This window comes from Eubalaena glacialis, chromosome 14 (assembly GCF_028564815.1).
Source record: "Eubalaena glacialis isolate mEubGla1 chromosome 14, mEubGla1.1.hap2.+ XY, whole genome shotgun sequence".
Classification (NCBI taxonomy): domain Eukaryota; kingdom Metazoa; phylum Chordata; class Mammalia; order Artiodactyla; family Balaenidae; genus Eubalaena; species Eubalaena glacialis.
In genome coordinates this window covers 53,879,933-53,902,207 of record NC_083729.1, presented here as the reverse complement: position 1 = coordinate 53,902,207, position 22,275 = coordinate 53,879,933, and the positions used below count along the sequence as shown (strand labels likewise).

The 22,275-nt window shown below is 37.7% G+C and overlaps 1 protein-coding gene across 1 annotated transcript in view; it reads right to left on the bottom strand.

The window, feature by feature from the left end:
- EHBP1 (EH domain binding protein 1) overlaps nucleotides 1-21,951 on the bottom strand; it is a 331,743-nt gene extending 309,792 nt beyond the window's left edge. The window contains exons 1-2 of the mRNA XM_061210795.1: nucleotides 21,773-21,951; nucleotides 20,530-20,933 (exon numbers count right to left, since the gene is read on the bottom strand). Of these exons, the coding sequence (XP_061066778.1) occupies nucleotides 20,530-20,633 (104 nt within the window). The 5' untranslated portion in view covers nucleotides 20,634-20,933; nucleotides 21,773-21,951. The remainder of the gene's footprint in view (nucleotides 1-20,529; nucleotides 20,934-21,772) is intronic.
- Between the last annotated feature and the right edge of the window lie 324 nt (nucleotides 21,952-22,275).

Below are 22,275 nucleotides of genomic sequence, written 5' to 3'. Positions count from 1 at the left end.
TGGGTCTGAGATTTATGAGTTTAAATCTCAGTTCTAAGCCCCATTAATAAGCTGCATATGTTGAGAAAATTAGTTAATCTTCCTATGCCTAAGTTTCTTCCTCTGTAAAATGGGGACAGTAAGTAATAGTGCCTTCCCTCATAAGGTCACTCTAAGGATTAAATGGCATAACGTGTATAAAACATATATCACAGTATCTAATCTAGTACAGAGTAAGAGCTTCATACGTAGAAATTATCATTAATATAATCATCATTATGTGTTTCTATAATACATAATGTTTCAATATATAGGAAACCCCAAGACAACAAGGAAGATTTAAAAATAAATAAAAGGTACACAGAGGAAATTATAGCTACAACAAACAGTAAACACAACCTACTCCTATCCAGATAAAACCTTACAGTAAAGGCTTATTTGCCTCAGTTCCATTCATTCAGTACATCATGACCAGCTTTAAACAAAAAAAATTACAAAGCATGCTAAAACACAAAAAGTACAGTTTGAAGAGACAGAGCAAGCAGTAGAACCAGACTCAGATGGCAGAAATATTGGAATTATCAGACGAGGAATTTAAAACAACTACAATGAATATGCTAAGGTCTCTAATGGAAAAAGTAGACAACATGCAAGAACAGATGGGTAATAAAGCAGAAAGATGGAAACTCTAAGAATCAAAAGAAAATGTTAGAAATCAAAAATACTGTAACAGAAATGGAGAATGCCTTTGATAGGCTCATCAGTAGACTGGACACAGCCAAGTAAAGACTCAGTGAACTTGAAGAAATGTCAGTAGAAACTTCCAAAACTGAAATGGAAACAGAAAAAAGCATGAAAAAGAACAGAATATCCAAGAACTGTGGAGCAATTACAAAGGGTATAACATACACATAATGAGAATACCAGAAGGAAAAGAAAAAGAGAAAGGAACAGAAGAAATATTTGAAGCAATAATGACAATTTCACAAAATTAATGATAGATACCAAGCCTCAGATCCAGAAGCTCAGAGAACACCAGGCAGGATAGATATTTAAAAATCTATACCTAGGCACATCATATTTCCACTGCAGAAAATCAAAGATAAAGTCTTAAAGGAGGCCAGAGGAAAAACACTTTTCTATAGAGGAAGAAGGATAAGGATTACATCAGACTGCTTTTCAGAAATCATGCAAGCAAGAGAGTGAAATAAAGTATTTAAAGTGCTGGGGGGAATACAACCTAGAATTCTGTATCTAGTCAAATTATCCTTTAAAAGTGTAAGAGAAATAAAGACTTTCTCAGGCAAACAAAAGTCGAGGGAATCCGTCACCAGTAGACCTCCCTTGCAAATGTTAAAAAAAATCTTCAGAGAGAACGAAACATATAGGTCAGAAGTCAGAAACTCAGATCTACATGAAGAAAGGAAGAGCACTAGAGAAAGAAAAAATGAAGGCAAAGTAAAATTTTTCATTTTTCTTATTCTTAATTTATCTAGCATATAATAGTTTGTTCAAAATAATAGCAACGATGCATTTGATGATTAGAGCCTATAGATAAGTGAAATGAATGACAGCAATGTTATAAGGACAGGAGGGAGGAACTGGGAGTACTCTAAGATACTTGCACTATCAGTGAAACAGTGTAGTGTTACTTGAAAGAGGACCTGGATTAGTGGTAAATGTATATTGCAATCTCAAGGGCAATGACTAAAAAAAAATCCTTTATGAAATAAAACTGATATGCTAGGAGAGGACAAATAGTAGAATCATATAAAATGCTCAATTAAAACCAAAGAAGGAAAAAAGCAAACAAACAGAGGCAGAAAAAGAGTGGAAAACAAAATAGAAACAAAGAATAGGGTAAAGAATAGAAAACGGTAACAAATACGGTAGATGTTAAACCAACTGTATCAGAAATCATTTTAACATGAATGGTTTAAATAAACCAATTAAAAGACAGCCTTTCAGAATGGATTAAAAAAAAGATGCAACTAAACTTGAGTCTACTAAATAAATGTTGTCTGTGATAAACTAACTTTTAATATAAAGACACATATAGATTAAAAGGAAGGGATGGAAAAGATATGCCATGTTAACACTAATCGAAAAAAGCTGGAGTAGCTATAGTAATTTCAGATAAAGCAGACTTTACAGCAAGGAATATTAACAGAGATAAAGAGGGGCATTACATAATGATAAAGGGGTCAGTTCTCCAAGAAGACATAACATTCTCTAATTTGTATGAGCCTAACAACAGAGCATCAAAATATATGAGACAAAAACTGATAGAACTGTAAAGAGAACTGGATGAATTTACTATTATAGCTGAAGACTTCCATACCCCTCTATCAGGAATTAAAAGATCAGCTGGCAAAAAATCCAGTAAGGACACAGTTGAACTGAAAAGCACCATCGATCAACTGGATCTATAGAATACTTCATCCAACCAGAGCAGAAATACACATTCTTCTCAAGCTCACATGTAACATTCACCAAGACAGAACATATTCTGGACCATAAAACACATCTTAACAAATTTTTAAAAATTGAAATCATACAAGGTATGCTCTCATACACGATGGAATGAAATTAGAAATAAATAACAGATAGCTAGAAAACCCCAAAATACTTGGAGATTAAACAGTGAACTTCTAAACAACACATGTGTCACAGGAGTCTCAAGAGAAATTTTAAAATATTGAACAAATAAAAATGAAAATGTAACTTATTAAACGTTGTGGGAACCAGAAAACCAGTGCTTAGAAGGAAATTAATGGCATTGAATGCACAATATTAAAAAAGAAGAAAGATCTAAAATCATTAATCTAAGCTTCCAATTTAGGAAACTAGAAAAGAGCAAAGTAAATCCAAAGTAAGCAGAAGGAAAGAAAGAATAAAAATTAGAGCAGAAATCAATGAAACTGAAAACAGGAGATCAATCAAAACCAAAAGTGGATTCTTTGAAAAGACCAATAAAATTGATACATTTCTAGCCAGGTTAACAAGAAAAAAAAAGAGTAAACAAATCACTAATATTAGAAATGAAAGTGGGCCCATCAGTACTGATTCTGTAGACATTAAAAAGATACTAAGGGGGGCTTCCCTGGTGGTGCAGTGGTTAAGAATCCACCTGCCAGTGCAGGGCACACGGGTTCGAGCCCTGGTCCAGGAAGATCCCACATGCCGCGGAGCAACTAAGCCTGTGTGCCACAACTACTGAGCCCGCAGGCCACAACTACTAAAGCCCGCGTGCCTAGAGCCCATGCTCCGCAACAAGAGAAGCCACCGCAATGAGAAGCCTGCACACAATGAAGAGTAGCGCCCACTCGCTGCAACTAGAGAAAGCCCGCATGCAGCAACGAAGACCCAACACAGCCAAAATAAATAAATAAACAAACATTAAAAAAATTGTGAATCACTATGTTTAAAAAAAAAACAAAGGGCTTCCCTGGTGGCGCAGTGGTTAAGAATTCGCCCGCCAATGCAGGGGACACGGGTTCGAGCCCTGGTCCGGCAAGATCCCACATGCTGCTGAGCAACTAAGCCCGTGTGCCACAAGTACTGAGCCTGCGCTCCAGAGCCCGCGAGCCACAACTCCTGAAGCCCAGGCACCTAGAGCCCGTGCTCTGCAACAAGAGAAGCCACCGCAATGAGAAGCCCGTGCACCGCAACAAAGAGTAGCCCCCGCTCACCGCAACTAGAGAAAGCCTGCGCACAGCAACAAAGACCCAACGCAGCCAAAAATAAATAAATAAAATAAATAAATTTTTTAAAAAATACCTTAAAAAAAAAGATACTAAAGGAATATTATGAACAACTCTATGCCCATGAATTTAATTACCTACAAAAAACAGACCAATTTCCTGAAAGACACAATCTACTAAACCCCCTATAATGAGAAATAGGTAAGCTGAATAGTCCTGTGTCTATTAAAGAAATTGAATTAATAATAAACAGCCCTCTAAAACAGAAAGCACCAGGCCCAGAAGCGTTCACTGGTGAATTCTACCACACATTTAAGGAAGAAATTATACTAATTCTCCAGACAATCTCTTCCAAAAAATAAAAGCTGAGAGAATACTTCTTAACTCATTCTATGAGGCCAGCATTACTGTAATACTCAAACCAAAGACATTATAAGAAAGGAAAACTAAATACCAACATCCCTCATGAACACAGACGCAAAAATCCTCAAGAAAATATTAGTAAATTAAATCCAATAATGCATTTAAAAAAACTACACACTACAACCAAGTGGATTTATTCCAGGTATGCAAGTCTGGTTCAATATTTGAAAATCAATTAATGTAATCCATCACATCAACAGACTAAAAAAGAAAAATTACATGATCATATCATTAGATACCAAAAAAAGCATCTAACAAAATCCAACACTCATTCATGGTAAAAACTCTCAGCTAACTAGAAGTAGAGGGGAGTTTCCTCAACTTGGTAAAGAACGTCTACAAAAAAACTATAACACCATACTTAATGGTGAGAAACCGGATGCGTTCCCAGTAAGATCAGGAACAAGGCAAGGATGTCCACTCTCACCACTCCTATTCATATCATATTGGAAGTCCTAGCTAATGCAGTAAGATAAGAAAGGAAAATAAAATGTATACAGGTTGGGAGGGAAGAAATAAAACTATATTTGTTTACACATGACATGACTGTCTATCTATGTACAAAATCCCAAAGAATCAACAAAAAATCCCGGAATAAGCAATCATAGTGAGTTGCAGGATTCAAGGTTAATATACAAAAATCAATTGCTTTATTGTATACCAGGAACAAACAATTGTAATTTGAAACACAATACCATTTGAATTAGCACTTTAAAATGAAATACTTAGGTATAAATCTAAATAAATAAATACACTCACACAATATCTATATAAGGAATACTAAAAAACTCTTAAGAAATTTTTAAAAATCTGAATACATGGAGAGATTCCCTGTACATGGATAAGAAGACTCAATATTGCCAAGGTGTCAGTTCTTCCTAACTTGATCCATAGATTCAATGCAATCCCAAGCAGAATATATCTGTGTGTGTGTATGTGTGTGTGTGTGTGTGTGTGTGTATATATATAAAACTGAATCACTTTGTTGTACACCTGAAACTAACACAATATTGTAAATCAACTACACTTCAATTTAAAAAAAAGAAAGTGAGGACAACTCATTGAATGAGAGAAAGTATTTGCAAATCACATATCTGACAAATGTCTAATATCTAAAATATATAAAGAACTCTTACATTGCAACACTAAAAAGATTTAAAAAACCCAATTAAAAATGGGCAAAGGATCAGAATACACATTTCTCCAAATATATATATGTAAATGGCCAATAAACACATGAAAAGATCGTGGCTAAACATGATCCAGCAATTAGAGAAATGCAAATCAAAGCCACAATGATATACCACTTTACACCCACTAGGATGGCTAAAATAAAACAGACAATAAGATGTGTTGGTGACGGCTGGAGAAATTGGAACCCTCATACATTGCTGGTGGGAATATAAAATGATGTAGCCCCTTTGGAAAATGTTTTGGCAGCTCCTGAAAAAGTTGAAGTTATCACATGACTTACCAGTTCCACTTCTAGGTATAAACCCAGGACGGAAATGTTCATATCAACATTATTCATAATAGCCAAGAAGTGGGAACAACCCAAATGCCCATTTAAAATAAATAAAATGCAGTATATTCATACAATAGCATATGATTTGGTAAAGAAAAGTATTGATACATGCTACACGTGGATGAATCTTGAAACCACTATGTTAATTGAAAGAAACTAGTCACAAAAGACCATATAGTATGATTCCATTTACATAAAATGTCTGGAATAGGCAAATGAAGAGAGACAAAGTAGAGTAGTGGTTGCCGAGAGCAGGGATAGGGCAGGAGCAGGAAGCAGTGTTAAGAGGAAGAGGGGAGGGGAGTTCCAGAGGAATAGGGAGTGACTGATAATGAGTATGGGTTTCTTTTAGAAGTGATGAAAGTGTTCTAAAATTCAATGGTGATGACGGCTGTACAACTCTAGGAATACACTAAAACCACTGAATTGAGCACTTGAAAAGGGTGAATTGTATAGTATGTGAATTATCTCTCAATAAATCTGTTTTAAAAAATAAGAAGAAACCCAGAATAATGAAACTAGCTACATTCAAGGGTTGGGTGGAACAAGGGGAAAAGGACAAGGCAACGGGAACAGAATAGAGGGGATGGGGAGATACACCCTTTAAAAAATAGCTCTTATTTGGGGAAACACATTAAAATTCCACTAATTAATAAGATAATTAATTCAATAAGAATTGGGGGGGAGCTTTTCTAAAGTGGGATGCAAATAAAAACAAATAAACCTATTGGTGTTTTGAATTAAAACATAATCACACTGAATGCTAAAACTAGCGGATGAAAGTTTAATAAGGAATAGGATATTTACACAGTCTCAAAGTATCTTCCTACAAAGAAAAAAACAGTAACTTTACAATTAAAAATAAAGTTCTTATTTGAGGAACAACATTAAAATTTCATTAATTAATCAATTACTTCAACAAGGATAGAGGGATTTTCTAAAGTGAAATACAAATAAAAATGAATGAACCGGGCTTCCCTGGTGGCGCAGTGGTTAGGCATCTGCCTGCCAATGCAGGGGACATGGGTTCGAGCCCTGGTCTGGGAGGATCCCACATGCCGCGGAGCGACTAAGCCCGTGAGCCACAACGACTGAGCCTGCGTGTCTGGAGCCTGTGCTCCGCAACAAGAGAGGCCGCGATAGTGAGAGGCCCGCGCACCGCGATGAAGAGTGGCCCCCGCTCGCCACAACTAGAGAAAGCCCTCACGCAGAAACGAAGACCCAACACAGCCAAAAATAAATAAATAAATAAATTTATTTAAAAAAAAAAAAAAAATGAATGAACCTATCTGTTTCGAACTAAAATGTAACCACACTGAATGCTCAAACTAGTGGATAAAAGTTTGATAAGGAATAGGATATTTATATACACACACACATTTGATATGATGTAGTGAGTATGCAGCATCACTTTGGTACTCTTGCCAAATATTCATAATCTGAACCTAATCACAGGAAACAATAGACAAAACTAAATTCAGCAACATCTTCAAAAGTATTAAGATCATGAAAAACTGAAGAACTCTATCAGATTAGAAGAGAGTAAGAGATGTGACAACTAAATGTAATGTATGGACCCTGGAAATTCTTCTTTTGCTATAAATCAATGTTTATTTCCTGATTTGGTAAACCGAACCTTGGCTAGGTAAGAAAATATCCTTGTTTTTAGGAAATATACATTTAAGCATTTATGGGTAAAGGGCATCATGGTTAATGTTAAGGAAAAAAAAAAATGACATACAGAGAGCAAGAGAGAGTGATAAAGCATGTATGATAAAATGTTGCCACCTGGGGAATTTGGGTGACAGGCATACCGGAATTAATTCTTTGTACTACTTTTGCAACTTTTCTATAATTCTGAAATTATTTCAAAATAAAGGTTCCTTTAAAAAAAATGTTACAACAATATACCCCCTACCAGAACCTTAGTACCAAAGGCAGTTACAATATCAAAAGGTTATTTTATAAATATAAGTCCAAACTGGTATAAATAACATAACTGAATAAATAATGAGAAAGGTCAACTCTGCCTTACAGAAGAATTCCAAATAATAAAAGAGGAATAAGGGAAATAGAAAATCATCATTAGAACACTGTAATAAGTGCTGCAGGCAAAACCTACTAATGAATTGGAAATTAGTGATCAAAACTTTAAAGAGAAACAGTATATTTACATAACCTCAAAGTATCTCCCCTCTAAAATTTATTAATTCTGTGGTGATTCTAACATATATCCACAAAGTTTTTAATACCTCTCCTTCCAGGAACTGGAACTTAATTCTCCTCCCCATGTGTATATTGGACTTAGTGACTGGCTGCTAGTAAATAGAGTAGGGAAAGGGATAGTAACTTAACAGTGGAGGAATCTGGCAGACTCCACCTTAACCAACTGATCAAGGTGAAATCAACTGTAATAAGCCATGTTGATATCATGTGCCCTCTGATATGATGTGATGAGAGCACTTCACCTCTGTGGCATGTCCCCAAATCCATAATCCCAGTCTAATTAGAAAAACATCAAACTCAATTTGAGGAACATTCTACAAAATAAGCAGCACTCTTCAAAACCATCAAGGAAAGATTGATGAACTGTCGTAGATTGGAGAAGACTAAGGAGATGTGACAACTAAATGCAACATGGTATCCTGGTTTATACCCTCAAACAGAAAAGGGATATTAATGGAAAACTGGTGAAATCCAAGTAAGTCTGTAGTTTGGCCTAATAGTATTGTACTTAGGTTCATCTCTTAGTTTTGATAAATGGCCATGGTAAATTTATTTACCCTAATTTCACTCAAAGGAAGCTGGGTGAAAAGAATACAAGAACTCTCTATATTATCTTTGTAACTCTTCTGTAAACCTAAAATAATTTCAATAAGAAGTTTAAAAGTAAATGAATTAACCAATTTTTAAAAGATTATTTTGTAAATTAGAGTACTCTTCAAATTAAAGTTGAACCATTAAACTCAATTTCTAAGCCCACTTATTGCATGAATAAACTCAGTTTCAATTAAGTTACTTTGCCATAGAGTATATTACTACATGCTCTTTGCATTGAATGATTTTTGGAGAGGGATAGAGGAGAATGAAAGCTAACATGTGAAGGAAACTATTTGCATGTGGTAAACAATCTTTTGGAGCTTAAGGGAAATGATTGGAAAAGACTAGTAAAATAGAATAAAGATAAATTTAAAAGATTAAAATTACCATACTAACAGTACCCTATAAACAAAGGGGAAATCTAGAAGGTTCCTTTTAGAAGGATAACAATGACAATAATATAGACAAAGGACCAAAAAGAGGCGAGGAAAATGTTAAGGGCTATCACAAAAGCCTATACTAGAGGTTCCCAAACTTTCTGGGTTTACAAAGCCCTTAGTGTGTCAGTAATTTTTTCATAGGCCAAAAGAAATACTTAACCATTCTGTTTAAATAGTCAAGTCCAAACAACTTTAGAAGAATGTATGTCCTAACAAGTTGTGTTGAGTACTGCAAACTTCTCAAACATTAGATTCAGATTGGACACGACCTTCCCCTTTTCCTGTTTCATATGGATTTTCACATGGTACTTGCTTTTTGTCATAGCAACTACCAAAAACTCAGCTTTGTAAAAATATGGTATCACTGAAAGGAATATATCAATCTAATTTTGCAAATGAACTACCTCAAGCTTGTAGTTTGTGTGGTTTCCAATAGATGTTGCTGTATTTCCCTCAACATTTTTAAGCATCCCTTGGCACACCTGTGAGTTCTCTGCGGCGCTTTCTAGGCTCCTCAGTGCACAGTTTGAGAACCATGCACCTTGGCAAAAGATGACAAAGGATGTCACCAAGGCGTTGGCAACAGAAAAATTGGAGAGAGAATTAAGGAATCTTCAGAGAAAAAAAATCAGCAGCTCTAGAGATGGTGCCTGGAAGTACAACAGTGCAGGTACTTGAGAAGCATCAAAACTTTTCTTAAAAAAAAAAAGAGATTCTATCTTTAGCTATCCCCAACAGTCCTTGCTTCTATGGAAGAGAACAAACTATGTAGACTTTTTTTTTTTTAATGAATAAATGAACTGGTTCAAATGTTTATATTAATTTGACAACTTTATATGTGGCATAGCTAAAGTACATTGCTCTCACTTTTAGCACACACACACACACACATTACAAAACAGCTGAACCAAAGGAAAAAAATTCAATTCAAATTTTCAACTCAATTTCTGGAGTACCAATAAGAACTGTCACCTAACACCTGCCAAAGCTTTACTTTACACAGATATTTGAGGAAGACTCAAATGTGGTAGTTCTAAAACCTGGCTTGATGATCTTAAGCAATTGAGGAACTTCTAAAATGACAGATTTGCCAGCACTATTCCAGACCTACAGAATCAGGACTTTCCAAAGACCACAGAAATCTCCTTATTTGCAGAGTGCCCCAGCAATTCTGAAATTAGCCAGTTTTGAGAGGAAATGGCTAAAACAGCACTGTCCAACAAAACCTTTTGTGATGATGGAAATGTTCCATATTTGCACCATCCAATATAGTAGCCCCTAGCCACATGTGGCTAGTGAGCCCTTGAAATGTGGCTAATGTGACTGAGGAACTGAATTTTTAATTTTATTTAATTTAAATTTAGATGTAAATAGCCACATGTAGTTAGTTGCTTCTGTATGGCACAGCATAGAACTTGATGATTTATGTTAAATATTCATTCTTCTAAATTTTCCAATGTGTACCCTTGATTTAAATTAGATGATCAGAAAACTAGGTTCCTCAGTCATATTCTCTCATAAAGGGTTGTTATAAAGGGTCAGTATAAACATTATCCTATTTAAAAGTCTGAGTCTTTTGTAGTTTGAGACTTTATCCAATGTCATACATTTTTTCATAACAAAAATCCTGCTTTAATTAAGTTCTAAGAAAAGTCTCTGCAAATGAGTTTGAATATTTTCTTTAGCCAGATGGAATACTCGGTGAGCCAACGTGCTTCCCTTTTTGCCACAGCTGACAGTAAACTCAATACCAACTCCAGTGTCCAGCGGTAACTGCTCTTAAGTGCCTAGTAACATGTACTCTCTGCTCCTCTAAGACTATCTCTGTTCTATTTATATCCCTAAATTAGTCAACATAGTGTTATTTTAAATTCTCAAGCTGACAAACTCTTTTGGACACAGGCAGAGTATCAACTTTTAAAGTGATAAATTCTTTGCATTAAAGTCATTCTTTTTTTTTTTATTGTTAATGCAGTAATAAAGTCAATTTTTAGAAGTGGCTTTTTTTTAAAAGAAGTATTTCAATAATAACAACACTGGGATTAATAACATCAGGAAATTTTTTAATAGATCAAACTTACCAAAGAAATTCTTTAGGTGTCTATTAGCAAAGCTGCCTAAAAATATCACTGTAAGAGTGAAAAATAAGACACACATATATGGCATTCTGCAATAATTTTACTGTCCCAATTTCACAAACTCAGTTCCACTCCTTTTAAAAAATATGCAGAATATGAACATCCCTATTGAACACTCAGTTAAAAATGCTTGTACAATTTTTCCTTTAGCACACTAGACTATTTTTATGTTATGCAGTGAACTACTTCAGTGACTCTTCTGTTGACATGTTCCACAAAATTAGAACAAACACATTGATGCATCAATAGCACACTTCTACAAATGCTTAATTTTAAGTTCCCTGAGCATCTAATTACAAAACTAATATGAAACTAAACTGTCATAAGAGTAGAACATCTTCGCATAATCCCTTACAATTCATTTAAAAACTATACTACCAAAAGACACAATTTATTCCATGGGGTCATTATAAAAGTCATGATAGGGAAAAGAAATTTGAAGGAAAATTGTCATAAAGAAATATATCCTGGGCTTCCCTGGTGGCGCAGTGGTTGAGAGTCCGCCTGCCAATGCAGGGGACACGGGTTCGAGCCCTGGTCTGGGAAGATACCACATGCCGCGGAGCAACTAGGCCCGTGAGCCACAATTACTGAGCCTGCGTGTCTGGAGCCTGTGCTCTGCAACAAGAGAGGCCGCGATAATGAGAGGCCCACGCACCGTGATGAAGAGTGGCCCCCACTTGCCGCAACTAGAGAAAGCCCTCGCACAGAAACGAAGACCCAACACAGCAATAAATCAATAAATAAGTAAATAAATAAAAATAAATAAATAAATAAATAAGAAGAGCCATCTCTTTAAAAAAAAAAGAAATATATCCTAAACATCATAAATAGTCACCACAGGGGACACACACACACACACACACACACACACACGAATGCTGGCAAGTTAATTCTACTTTGGAGGAACTAAGTTAGTTTCTTTATCCATATTCTTTAGCTGAAAATCACTTACTTAAAGTGATTATTAAAAAATAAATAAAGTTATAAAACCATATGAACCCATTTTGCTCCAGAAGCAAAAAGATGTAGTTCCTTTCCCCAAAAGCCGAAGTACTGTCAAAACTTAGTTCATTTCAGCACAGCACTTCTGCTATCAGGCTCCTTCGTTTACTTCCACCTCTCGGGTCACTCCAGCCTTCTGCGCTAGTTCATCTTTCTCAAACACTCTTAAATGTTCAGGTTATATTTTCAGTCTTCTTCTCTGTTACTCTACTCCTTTTCTCTAGATAGTTCTTTTCATCATGTAATGCTTAAATAATCAGATAAAGACAATGGGCAATATTTACTGAGTGCTTACTATATGTCAGGCACTGTTCTAACCACTTTACATGTATTATCTCATTTAATCATCAAAACAACTCTATGCTGGAAGCACTGTTATTACCATCACCATTTTACAGATGAGGTACTAACAAATTAAGTACTAGATTAGTACTAGACTCTAGATTCCACAAACACTAGCTGTAAGTAACTCCAATGATTTAGAGCAGAGGTTAACTTTTTCTTAAAGGGCCAGATAATAAATAATTCAAACTGCAGCCATCCAGTCTATGTAACAACTATTCATTTAGTATGGGTAAGACGCCATTTAGTATGACGGCAGCCATAGACAATATGTAAACCAATGGACATGGCTGTATTCCAATAAAATTTTATTTACAAAAGAGGCCGCGTGGATCAGGCCAAAGTTGTCAACGATCTACAGGCATACTGAGCCTGGCGTCGAGGCAACTGTGATGTAAGCACTGCAATATCCAATTATGTCTTTACGGCATAAAGACGCTCCGCTATTTTCCTTAACCCATCACAACTGAATTTTGTACAACTGAACTTCACATGGACTAAACATTTAAAATGTAGATAAAATACTCTACATAACAATTCAAGTTTTAAAAAAATTCAGTCCAAGAAACACTAAAATAAAATAACTAACAAAGTAACAACTCAATTTATTCTCTACTAAAATTACATCTACCTCTGACAATTCATCTTGTGGAAAAGAAGACTGTGCTATTTTGTTTCAAAGAATAAGGTGTTTAAGATTCACATAACTTGTAACAGAAAGTTTTGCAAAGTAAAACTTTTTGCCCCACCTCTCCTCTCATTCATTAAGATTTCAGCACCTGACTCCCTGTCTTAACCATTTCTCCTCCAATTATTCTCAGCAATTCCAAGAGCCACATAGATAACTTGTCCCATAGCCTCTAAATTCCCTGATTGCCCTCTTCACTTCCAAAAATCTTTGCCTCCATTTCATCTCAACCACCAACCACCACGGTCATACCCTAACATCTACAGTCTAAAGAGAAATGAGAGACCCCAGAGGTACAAAAGATGACCCATTTAAATATAGGGGAAAATTCTACTTAAATTTATTTATTTAAAAAAAAGAGAAATTAAGGTATACCCATATTTAACATATAAAGCATATTAATTTAAAATATATTGAAAAAAATATATTGAAGATGTGTGCTTATTTTTTTTTAACTAATAAGCAAAGGAGACCACCACCTATATCTTGTCATAACTGTTAACCACATCCTCCAAAATCAAACGTATCATTCTGACTCTTACCTCCCAATTTTCTAGCTCATTCACTCTGGTATCCCAATCCCAACAACTATTTAATCTCTTTAAGATCTCAAAATCTTTATCCTCTTCACTCGTCCATTGACCATCCTAACTTTCATGTCCTTATTTTCCTCCTTTTCTATCCTATACTCCATGGTTCATCACTATAACCACTCCCATACATTCACTCCCAATTTCCTTGCCCTTCTTTTCCTCACTTACAGATTCCTGACATAACCCATCCCTGGTTAAATCCAACTCTGCCTATTCCACGCCTGCACCCAAGCACTGAACATAACACAGCTGAATTAAAATATGCAAACATGCTGGGTGCATTCACTTTATATTTATGACCACAATGTTAAGAAGGTCCTCAGCACTACCCAACAATCCTTCTACATTTCCCTACTCAATTCATTCTTGTTTTGACGATTTCATACTTCCTCTCTTGTCAATCCTTCAATAACTTTCTGTCACCTCCCTCTTGGATGATGACTTCTAATGTTATTTCCCTGAGAAAACAGAAGCCAACAGATGAGAATGTCCACATCCTCCCCCACCAAATCTACCAACCTAAATGCTTCCCTACCCATGTACTCTGCTTCCCTCCTTGTAACAATGAATTGTCCCTGCCTCTACTTAAGTTCGAGCTTTCCATTTATGTGCTGGATCCTGTTCCCTTTCTCTCATTCAAGGACCTTTCTCCTGAAGTTACTTCCTCTCCCAGCGCATCTTCAGTTTTTCCTTCTTTACCAACCATTTCCATCAGCGTTAAAACGTGCTGCAATATCTTCCATGCAAAAGATATACCTTACCTCTTGTCCCTCTTCACCTACTCCCTAATTCTCCAGTTCGTAGCAAAATTTTCTAAGATAATTACCTATACTGACTGTATCCACTTCCTTTCCTCTAACCCAATATAATTATGCTTTCATCCCCACCATTCCACTGAAACCATTCCTCAATGTCACCAACTCTTTCCAACTTGCCAAATCTAGTGGTCATCTTGCTCAACCTCTCAAAACTATTTGACACAGCTAAACACTCCTTTCCTGATACATTTTGCACTTGGTTCCTTGGAAAGCACACACTCTTAATTTTCCTCCTACCTCACTACTGATTGTTTTCAGTCTCCTTTGCTGGCTCTTCCTCTTCCTCCCCACCTCTATATGTTGAAGTGTCCCAAGGCTCAATCCTCAGTCCTCTTAATCTCTATGACACCACAGAAAATTTCCTATAGCCCTATAGTTATAAATTCTATCTATACACTGCAAGACTCTAGCCTCTTCTTTCCCCTGAGCTCGAGACTCTTAAAATTAACTGCTTAATTAAGACCTCCAGCTGGATGTCTTCTTTTCTTAAAGAAAGCAAAGCCAATTCTTGATTTCTCCTTCACGCCAAACCTTTTCCTCCCTGGTGTTCCCCATCACTGTAATTAGTATTACATTTACCTGGTTGCTCAGGCCAAAACCCTGCAGTCATTATTGATCCATCTCTCACTTTACATCATATCTAATCATTAAGTCCTGTCAACTATATCTTCAAAAAGTTTATTTCTAGTTACATGGGTTTATATATTTGTCAAATCTTATTGCATTATACACTTAAAATGGACGCATTTTATTGTATGTAAAAGTGTAAGTTATACCTCAATAAAGTGTAGTAGGAGCATGTGTGTGTGTGTTACCTACATACATCCAATTATTTCTCACCACCTCCACCACTACACTGCTTTGCTACGTGGACTACTCCAATAGCATCCTAGCTTCCATTTTTACTCAGGACAGTTCATATTCCACAAAGTATCCAGAATAATCTTTTTAAAATGTAAATTATATTACTTCCCTGCTCAAACCTCTACAACAGCTTCCTATCACATTTAAAATCCAAAAGCTTTACCATGACCTCAAGACCATATGTGATCTAACCCCTACCTACCTCTCAAACTTCACCTGTTATCACTTTAGCTTGTTCTACTGTGCTGCAGACACACCAGCCTTCCAGATACTCCTAAAACACACCAGCTTGTTTTCAATTATTATTTTTTTAATGTATTTCAAAAGTAGGTTTTTTACATTAAGGTGGATGTTACTTTAGCTCAACTCCATTAGAGCAACAGAGAAATGCTTGCTTAAGCCAGCCAAAGAAGTAGATCTGGATGAGTACTTACTAATGTAATTTGGCCTTCATAAACTCAAGTTAATACTTACAGTGCATGTAGCATTCTAACATCCAACTGGAAAACTAACTTGGGATCAGTTACAGAGGGCCTGGAACATCAGATTAAGGAGTTCATATTTTATCTAACAGGCCAGCGTCACACACTTAAGCACTGGGAAGAGCTAGTTTTTCACTTTTTAAATCCTGAGGTCACAAGGTTTGCAAAGAGTTGTGGAATAATGGAGAAAATGAGGGGTTACTTTCAGGGATATAAACACCTTTTTGTACCTCTAGAATTTTGAACCATGTGATTGTATTACCTATTTTAAAAATAAATTATAATTAAAACTATATTTAAAAATAAGAAAAAGGAACTCTTACATGACAGAAAAACCAGAAACCAATATATTTATGCCTTTTGAGGAGAAGTTTACAGTACTTTAAATACTTTTTGAATGCCATAACTAAGACTTATATAGAAGAAATATAAAAACAGATAAAATATGTTCATATATGTAGAAGATACATAGATATACACAGAAAATACACATGCTCATAATGGTTCTCATCATGCAAGGGAGCTCCTATCAGAATTGAGCTCTGCCACCTAAAGTATGATACCACAACGTGCTAACTTTCAAGTAGTTTCCTCAAACACCTGAATAGCCATTGAGAGCTCGTACAAGTGAAGACTTCTCTCAGAAATCTAAAGGGCTGCAGGTGATAAAAAGAACAGGACAAGAGACAAACGAAGAGAGAAAAGACAGCACAGTCCCATTCTCTCAGACTCATCTCCAGCGGCCAGTCTCACCACTTGCCAAGAGCTACATCAGTTAAGTGAGATTAATAATTAAATGACTTGGGGACAACAATAAGAGAAGAGGAATATGAACACTTATCATCTCCAAATTTGCTAGAGCCTCTACCTGTTTATCAAGGAGTGATGAGGAATAGGACTTCACAGTATAGTTTCCTTCTCTCAGATGAATAAAAGTCTTTCTGGGTTTTGTTCCTGACCTAACTTCTAGAGCCACTACGCCAAGAAAGAATCATGAATTAGACCCTGTTGAACAAAGGAAACACACCACCTTGGGCAAATGCAAAATACTGTAAGACAGCAACAAAGAAAAGTGTGAGAAAGCAGAAACTCCAAACCCTCTAATGTATAGAATCCATCCTTTGATCAAGGTAAAATGCTGTGAGTTTGCTCATGGCCTACATCTAAAAAAAGATGGCCTCCTGAAACTCTTATCTTCATCCTGTTATCTGTCATGTCCAGGTTCATAACCTATGGCCATGACAAGAGAACATGGGACACATCTCTCCTCTTCTTAATCACAGAAATAATGCGTTCTCCCTTGGAAAACATATCCTGATTCCCATTAACCTCCTCCATCAACACACTATGCCTTTCTTGAATCCCCTGAGTTTCATCTTCATTCCCTTGAGTTTCAAATTCATGCAGAAATCAGTATACTTTACCCTGGAGTCATGAATGGGCACTTGGTAAGGTTGAAAACATTATTTTAAAATACAGCTTCTTAAACATTAATATGCATAGTATGGATCTCATTAAAATGCAGATTCTGATTCAGTAAGTCTAGGGCAGGGCCTGAGGGACAGCAGTTCTAACAGGCTTTTGCAAACTCTCTTGCTTCTCAGAAAACACTTGAAGTAGCAAGATTCTAAAAGGCAATGGCACCTATATACACAGTTTACCTACAAAGGCACAATCCCAATGCAATGCTAACTGTTCTTTCTTTTTATAGTTTATTCCCTCTTCTCTGATTTATACTAGATCTATTTTCTTATCCTCTCAACACCTACAATTTATCTTCAATGCCTCTTTCCCTTTATTCAGTTGGCATCTCTAAATTTCCTTCCTCTTTTATTTTTCCATACCACCAAAACAATACCTAAAATGTAAAAGTACCTGATAAAATATGTTCTTACAAGGTGTCCAAGTCTGTTTTTATTCTTATGTCCTTTAAATAGATTCTAATTCAGCACACATATCCAATAATTTAAGAATTCTTGCAAGCATCAACATGAGGAATGAAAAAAAAAAAGGATGTAAGTATAGAAATTGGGCCTAATCTGTATTTATCACAAGGATCCTATGCAAAGTAAGGCAAAAGGAATACTAACTAAAAATCATAACAACAAATTTGTATGTAATGAAAAGATTTTAAAGATTTAAGGATCCACCTATAAATAAAATTCCAGGACATCAAACAAATATATTATTCTTTGGGCACTGTCACCTCGTTAGCTTTAAACTATATTTTTAAATGAGAGGGGAAAAATGCAAAATATTTAGAACTACATGTCTAAAAATTCTAGAATATCCAAATGTTTCTTGTGTTAAGGCCAGACCTTATCATAAAGATCTAATTTAACAGGTGTACCATAATGTCCAACCCTAAAAATAATTAAGCCATTTATTCACCTATAATCAAGTTAAATTTTCATTCTTGCTTTCACCTTGAGACACATTAACAATAACTTACATACTTCTTAAGGAAAAATAAAATCCAGGGATGATGCAAACTGTGAGGAAGAAACCTCATGTTGTGAATAAAGGATCACCTGATATGTTCTATTTCCCTTAAGAAAAGAGATTCAAGTTTAACCGTCTTAAAGTTGATGCCCCCAGCATACTGCCAAATTAAGCAGTACTTGTAATAGGATTTTCCTCATGTATTCCCTAGTTTAGTTAGTAGTACACCCAGTCCTCCAGGCCAGAAACTTGGGTGTCAACCTAGACCTGTCCCTATCCCTCATCCCCATCCTTCCCAGACCCCTATTGAAATGACCACCAAGTACTATCCATTTTGTGTCCTAAGTGTCCCTCTGCTCTATTCTCTCCATTTCCTCTGCCACTCCCTTAGTCTAAGCCTTTTCTCTCACCTTATCTATTACAATAGCTACCATACCATCCCTGCCTCCAGTTACCTTTTCCACTATGATCCTTACTCCACACTGTCATCCAAGTGATTTTCCAAAATATAAACCTAATGTCTCTTCTGCTCAAAACCTTTTACTGTATCTCCATCACCCACAGAATAAAGTCCAAGCCATGTATAATAGCACTTTACTTTTTATGATTTGAATCCTGCCTGCCTCTAAAACATCATAGCCCACTGCACTCCTCCTATCCTGCACTTTAAGCCCCATCATTATCCAACTACACTGCTTGAACTTCCAGCATGCCACATGCCTCCATGCTTTTACATAGGCTGTTGCTTCAGTCTAGAATATCCTTCATTTCTTCCCCTTTAGCTTCCTGGCCAATTACTATGAATCTTTCAAAACTCAACTCAGCTCCCAGAAAGCCATCCACACCCTACCCTACCCTTAAAGAGTTGATTATTCCCTTGTCTGCCAACTTTGTAAGTATGATGACATTTTACTGGGCATTTACTATGTGCCTGACATTGTTCCAAGTATTTTACATGTATTAACTCATTTAATCTTCACAATAACCCTTCCTATGAATTGGTACCATTATTACCTTTGTCGATATGAAAACTATCTCAGAGGAGTAAATAACCTGTCCCCAAGGATATCCAACTGTTAAGCGATAGAGACAGATTAAGATCCCTACGTCATATTTATATTATTGCACCTATCACAGAGAATTTATTTACGTGACTGTCATTACCCTGGACTGTGAACTCCATGAGGGTGGGGATTATGTCATATTCAACTCTAAAGCCACAGAGCCTACTATAAAGTAGGTAATCAGTACATGCATTTCTTGAATTGCACATAAAGCAACATTCCTAACAAGTTCAAGAGAAAAGCATTCGGAAACTAGTTTCCAAATAAATATTCAAATATGCTTTAAGAGTTCTAGAGTAGAGGAAGCTATTTTTTCATTTAATAAAAAGGATGTTAAGAAGAGAGATTAACATAGACATGAGATTACAGTCCATGTGGACAAGGAAATGGACTTACTTTTGCAGTAATAGTGCTTAATCACTGCAATAAATCAAAACCCAAAGTACCATTTGCTTAAGATTAACATTTTTCCTCTGACTAAATAAGAATTCTTCTTGCTTATCATTCAGGGCAGTGAAAAGAAAGCCCTAAATTTACTTTGCTCAAGTGGAAAGAGGCAAATCATAGACCAGCACGACTAATTGCTTCCTTAAGTCTGGCCAAGAAATGTATCCCATTAGGCAATTAAAATAAAACACAGTTGCCTGACTAAGCATATAACAAAAGAATTTCTAAGGTTGTATGGACTGGCACTCTATTATGCAAATAATGAAAAATTACTTTAGGCAAAAAAAAAGAAAGAAAGATCAAGAACAAATTAAAACAGATGATCACCACCCCACAAGAATAGATTTCCGTATTAAAACTCTATTGAAACATAGACATATATGTTACATCAAAACATATGCATATATGTTTACAATATTTCAATAGTCATTCTTTATGCCTCCTTAAAATTATAAAAATCAAAGTTATTCTAAGACTAATGATGAAAGACCTCAAGACCAAATCTACTGTACTTAGTGTGCTCTCATAGTTACAAACCTCTGAGCCATACTGAAGTGCAGTAATTAAAACCCACAGGGTCGGTACCAGCAGCAACAGTGCACATCACAGCACTTGTTAGAGTAATCTGCACCCCGCCCAGCTTCTACACACTTGTGCACTACAGAAAGGTAAATCTGCTGTCAGAAGCAGCAGAGTTTAGGCCACAGTGAGTTTAGGCCACAGCACAGCAAACTCTACGCCCAGGCACTTCTTACCATTTCTTGGTACATTCAACCATCAGCTCCTGGTAGGAGGCCACGAACTGGAACTTGGATGCGTGTTTTCCCACACGCTGTAGTCTCTTCCAAACTGAAGCCATGATGATCAGTCAAAACAGTGGAGCAGTTCTGGGTTAGCAACACAGCAGCTTTAACAAAGCAGAGGGTCCAAAGCAAAGGAGCTTTGCATGTATGTCTGTACTTTAAAAAACTCAACTACAACTTGAAATGATGTTTGGGGTCCATAAGTCTTCTCCCTGTTTCACAGGGTAAATCACATCTTAGATGAATGGCCCAGTCAAGAACAGTATGACACACATCACAGGATGAGTGAGAGGAGGTTCCCTCATGGAGACATCACCATTCCACCTCGGGGGTTATATGATGTGTATTCTGGAGGACTGAAAAGCAAAACAAAGAGAAAAAATATGAGGAGAGAAGCATGAGAAGTGACTAACCACCCATGTTAGATAACATTGCAACAGACAACCCCAGTTCTCCGCATGTTTTTCAAACAATGAAACAAAACACCAACCTCAAAAGCCAGTAACATCAAGGATGCAAGACACCAAGGAAGAAATTACAATTCACACCAAAGACGTGGAGCAACACATCAGGTAATCAGCATCAACAACGATCGAGAGGCGAAAGTCGGGGCCCTACCTCCCTCTCCTAGCATCACAGAAGGGCGAGCAGAGCGGGAAAGTCTAGGGATGCTGTTTAATGTCCACCGCCAGTCAGAGGAAGGAGTGGAGTATTTTAAAATAAACTTTGTTTTTCAGCCGATAGTGAATAGCTTTGAGTCCTAGAATATGTGCGTGGAATAAATTAAGGAGCGGGGAAGAACGCTGCTGATGAGTCGGAGGGGGAAATGGATGGGGAAAAAGGAGTGGAGGGAAATCTCAAGGCAGAGAGAGGGCAGTGTCCCGGCTCCAGGCCACTTGGGCTCTCCTCCACCTTTGCTGCCAACCGGAGGGAAATGGAAACTCCTGCCTGGGCGTGAAGCAACGACCAGCGAGGCAAGTGCACGGTGCGGGGTGCGGTGCCTCCCTCCCCCATCCTCAGGGAACAGTCCGCCGAAGCCTCCTCTCCTCCCGCACAGAGCCCAGACCCCTGCCCCCCAGCTGAGGCAGGCGGTGGCTCGCCAGCGGTCCCTGTCACCCAGGCGATGCCAGAAGACCCCAGCCCGGTCCCCGAGCCCCGGTCCCACCGCACGTCCACTCCCGCCCCCTCCTCACACCTCTAATCCCGCTGTCGGGCTGAGTCTGGCCCGGTTCCCTCCTCAGCGCCGCTCCTCCGTCGCCGCCGCAGCAGCAGCCGCCGCCGCCGCCACCGAGTCCTGCATCCCCGCCGGAGCCACATGGAACAGCCGAGCCAGCCGCGGCGCTCCCGGGAGCCGGGGTCTGCAGCCCCTCAGGCGGACGGCGCGCCTCACGCCCGCCCCCTCCCGGACGGAGTCGCCCCGCGACCGTCCCCCACCCTACAAAACCCTGCCAGAGCCGCCGCTCAGCGCCCAGCACCCCCTCCCCCGCCTTTCTCCTCCGCCACCACCATCATTACCTCCCCCGCCGCACCTCTCACACTAACCCTACCCACGGCCGCTCAACCTCCGTCCGCCCCGCCGCCATTGGCCGGGCCCTGCGCTTTCCCCGCCCACCTCGGCGGCAGGGCCTTTAAGAGGCGGGGACGCCTCATTGGCCGACCCGGGTGCCCATCACAGGGCTCCACGCCCCCCTCCCCCGC